The sequence below is a fragment of the Echiichthys vipera genome (genome assembly GCF_963691815.1).
Source record: "Echiichthys vipera genome assembly, chromosome: 19".
Taxonomy (NCBI): domain Eukaryota; kingdom Metazoa; phylum Chordata; class Actinopteri; order Perciformes; family Trachinidae; genus Echiichthys; species Echiichthys vipera.
Window position 1 is genome coordinate 19,870,828 of NC_139844.1, and position 3,472 is coordinate 19,874,299.

At 52.1% G+C, this 3,472-nt stretch overlaps 1 protein-coding gene across 1 annotated transcript; it reads left to right on the forward strand.

Moving 5' to 3' along the window:
- Positions 1 to 1,700: 1,700 nt before the first annotated feature.
- On the forward strand, positions 1,701 to 3,078 carry pou3f2a (POU class 3 homeobox 2a; the record flags this gene model as incomplete). Its single annotated transcript, XM_083934146.1, is given in 2 exon segments — positions 1,701 to 1,853; positions 1,855 to 3,078. Coding segments are annotated over 2 exon segments (1,377 nt in total).
- Positions 3,079 to 3,472: the final 394 nt, after the last annotated feature.

Here is a 3,472-nt window from a genome sequence, read left to right on the forward strand (position 1 = left end):
GTGAGTATAGCTTCAAATAGCCCGAGATGTTGAATTGCACCTCTGTTTGAAGGTGAAACTTGCATATTTTTGTCCTTTGAGGTTCCCGTAACCTCTTAATAGCTGTTATGTTTTACAGCTGCTGTCCCACTTTGAGCCAATAAAATCACATCTCCTAAATACCAGTAGTTGCCAAAGTAGGTCCAGGGACCCCCCAGGGGTCTAAAGGGGTTTCAGGGAGGGGGCTCTGCAGAATGAGGATTAGTTTAGATTCAATATCGTTGCTTTCATTTAGAGATAGGACTAGACGATAGCGCATTAATGCTTTGATGAATTTCCACAAACCAACTCCACTGTTATTTTCTTTCCCAACGGTGCAAAGAGATAAAACTGTATTCTCCGCGTCAACACCTTTGAGGTCTTGTGTTGCACTGATACTGAGTAGGTAGGCTACTAAGTGGATGTAGTAACAACACTGTGAAAGAAAGATGCTCATTATATTCATTAGACAAAATGAATTGTCTGAGAGTGTTAAATAACCTGTTGGATTATTGTTACATATGCATTTCCAAGTTGCAGCTGCCACAGTGAAGCCAATTGTTGCTCCTGTTGCAGTTAGATCAAAAACAATGATCACATCCTATAAGGTCATTATTTATGTTTTATGTAACAACTTCATCTGCAAAGTACCCAGCGGCTATAGCTGTAAAAGTTAATGTAGTGGAGGGATTTTATTCTATAAAGTATACACCTAAATGTTGCATTTGGGCTCCAATACCCCGTGGGTAGGTTAGTTATTTACTCTCTGCTGCTGTATGAGGCAGATGTGCCATGAAGAAACTCAGAAGCCCATGTTAGTCATCTCTATTTTTGTGCATCAGAGGGTAGAGATCATGTTAATTCTTCAAAATATTGAAAATCAAGGCCTGCTTCTGTTTTTAAGCACAGGAGATTTGGGGAACTAAGCCTCACGTGCCACTGTGTGTGCATCCGTCTCATAGTTTACCCAACAAGCAGGTGGAAGGGGGCACGCTGGGGGCAGAGCAGTCTGAGGGGTCCATTCTTGCAGCCTCCTCTCTATGGCCTCGAGCTGCCCTCTCCGCTCGCCCCCCATTATTTGTCCCGACGGCCGAGCGCGCGGCCCCAATGAGCCCTTTGGAACGGAACGAAAAGAAGGAGCGAATTGCAGCTGTGACGTGGGCGTTGTTGTTCCATTCACCGCGTTCGCCATGGCAACGAGGCAGAGGCCCTGGAAGCACGCAGCCCCTCTCTCTGGACAGCGTCCTGAGGGCACAGAGGCAGCTGGAAGTTTATCCCTCATGAGCACCGTTTAGTGTTTCACGTCACAAAGCAGCACAAATACTCTTCTTCAAATGCATGAACGATTGGGTCAAATTAAAGTTTGGCAATTTGGGGTATTTGGACTCTTTAAAGCGCACAAATGTGGCCACTACATCAATCAATGTGCACATTCTGCATATCTTGTGAAACTTTTACGCAGCGTTTTGACCCACGGAACCAATTCAAGTGACCCACTGACCCAGATCAATGTGAATAAAGTACTTTCACAATAAAGACGTTTTTTCTCTTTCTTATAGTTGAGCTTTTCTGTGTTTACACTCGCAGCCCGGCTTCTCCCTCCACTTTGTGGATGCATGCTGCAGGACTGCTAGTATTGTTGGGCAGAGTGATTGGGGTTTCTGTACAATCTCCCGTGACCAATGAGCGGGGTGCTGTCAGGGGTAACCACATCTGTCAACCGTTCTTGGCCAATAAAGAGCGGAGCGAGGCGGACCACAGGTGCGCGCCTCTGCGTCCCCTTGGCACAGAGCCCGGGAGATGCTAGAGAGAGACGCCTAGCTGCCCCGTGGCGCAAAAAGAGTTACTGTCAAAGGCAGCCTCCTCTTAACTCCAGCTATCACTCTGGCTCCGATAGTTATGGCGACCGCAACATCCAACCACTACAGCGTCCTCACCACCCCCAGCAGCGCGCCGCCGCCGCACTCGGAGTCCGGGAGCATGCAGCAGGCGGCAGCGTACAGGGACGCGCACACCCTGCTCCAGAACGACTATAGCACGTTACCGGGCGGTGGACACCCTCTCAGCCACGCGCACCAGTGGATAACGGCGCTGTCTCACGGTGACAGCGGTGCGCCCTGGCCATCTAGTCCCCTCGGAGAACAGGACGTGAAGCCCGTACTGCACGACAGTGACCGAGAGGAGCTGCAGAACTCCAGCAGTCTGCAGCAGCAGCAGCAGCAACAGCGACACCCTCACCTAGCGCACCAGCAGGCGCATCACGACGCCAGAGCATGGCGAACCAGCACAGCCACCACGCACATCCCCGGTATGGCGACATCTGAGGGCCAGAGCCTGGTGTATTCCCAGTCCGGCTTCGGTCTGATGCCAGGGGGAGAGCAAGGGGGGCTGCACCACCATCCCCTGCGGGACGAGGACCACCACAGCCACAGCCCGCACCTCAGTGAACATGGAGGCGGCCCCGGGGCCCACCAGCAGTCTCTCTCACACCATCACCAGCACGGCCAGGACCACTCGGACGAAGACACGCCGACCTCCGACGAGTTGGAGCAGTTTGCCAAGCAGTTCAAGCAGCGACGCATCAAGCTGGGCTTCACCCAGGCGGACGTGGGACTGGCTCTCGGGACGCTGTACGGAAACGTCTTTTCTCAGACCACCATTTGCAGGTTCGAGGCGCTTCAGCTCAGCTTCAAAAACATGTGTAAACTCAAGCCCTTGTTGAACAAGTGGCTGGAGGAGGCGGACTCCACGTCGGGGAGTCCCACCAGCCTGGATAAAATCGCGGCGCAGGGGAGGAAAAGGAAAAAGAGGACCTCCATCGAGGTGGGCGTCAAAGGGGCTCTGGAGAGCCATTTTCTCAAATGTCCAAAACCGGGAGCAGTGGAGATCAACTCCCTAGCGGACAGCCTGCAGCTGGAGAAGGAGGTGGTGAGGGTTTGGTTTTGTAACAGGCGACAGAAGGAGAAGAGGATGACACCCGCTGGGGGACAGATACCGGGAGGAGAGGACATGTACGGGGACACCCCTCCTCATCACGGAGGACAAACTCCCGTGCAGTGACCCCCGGTCCGTAATCCTGAGCAGAACACGGACCCCCCTTTTAAGGAGGAATGATGCCTCCTTATTTGTTTGATTCTCTGTGCTGGCCCGCTCGGAACTGGACCTCAGCCAGTGAAAACGTTGGACCCACGGACACACACACAGCGGGGATATACAGTGGCACTCAAGCACTAAAAATACGCATAGCAGAGAGCTGTGCGGAGAGGTCTCCTGCCGCGGAACTGCCAAGCATATTGGGGATGCGGCTGGTGCGTGCTAACCAAAAAAAAAACCCCAACAAAAAAAAAACAGCGACATTGATACGAAACGCTTTTCTATACCTTCTACCGAGGCGCTCATGTGTCGTTATGTAATGTGTCATTAAAGAAAGGCAGGAGTGTGCTGTGGACACGAG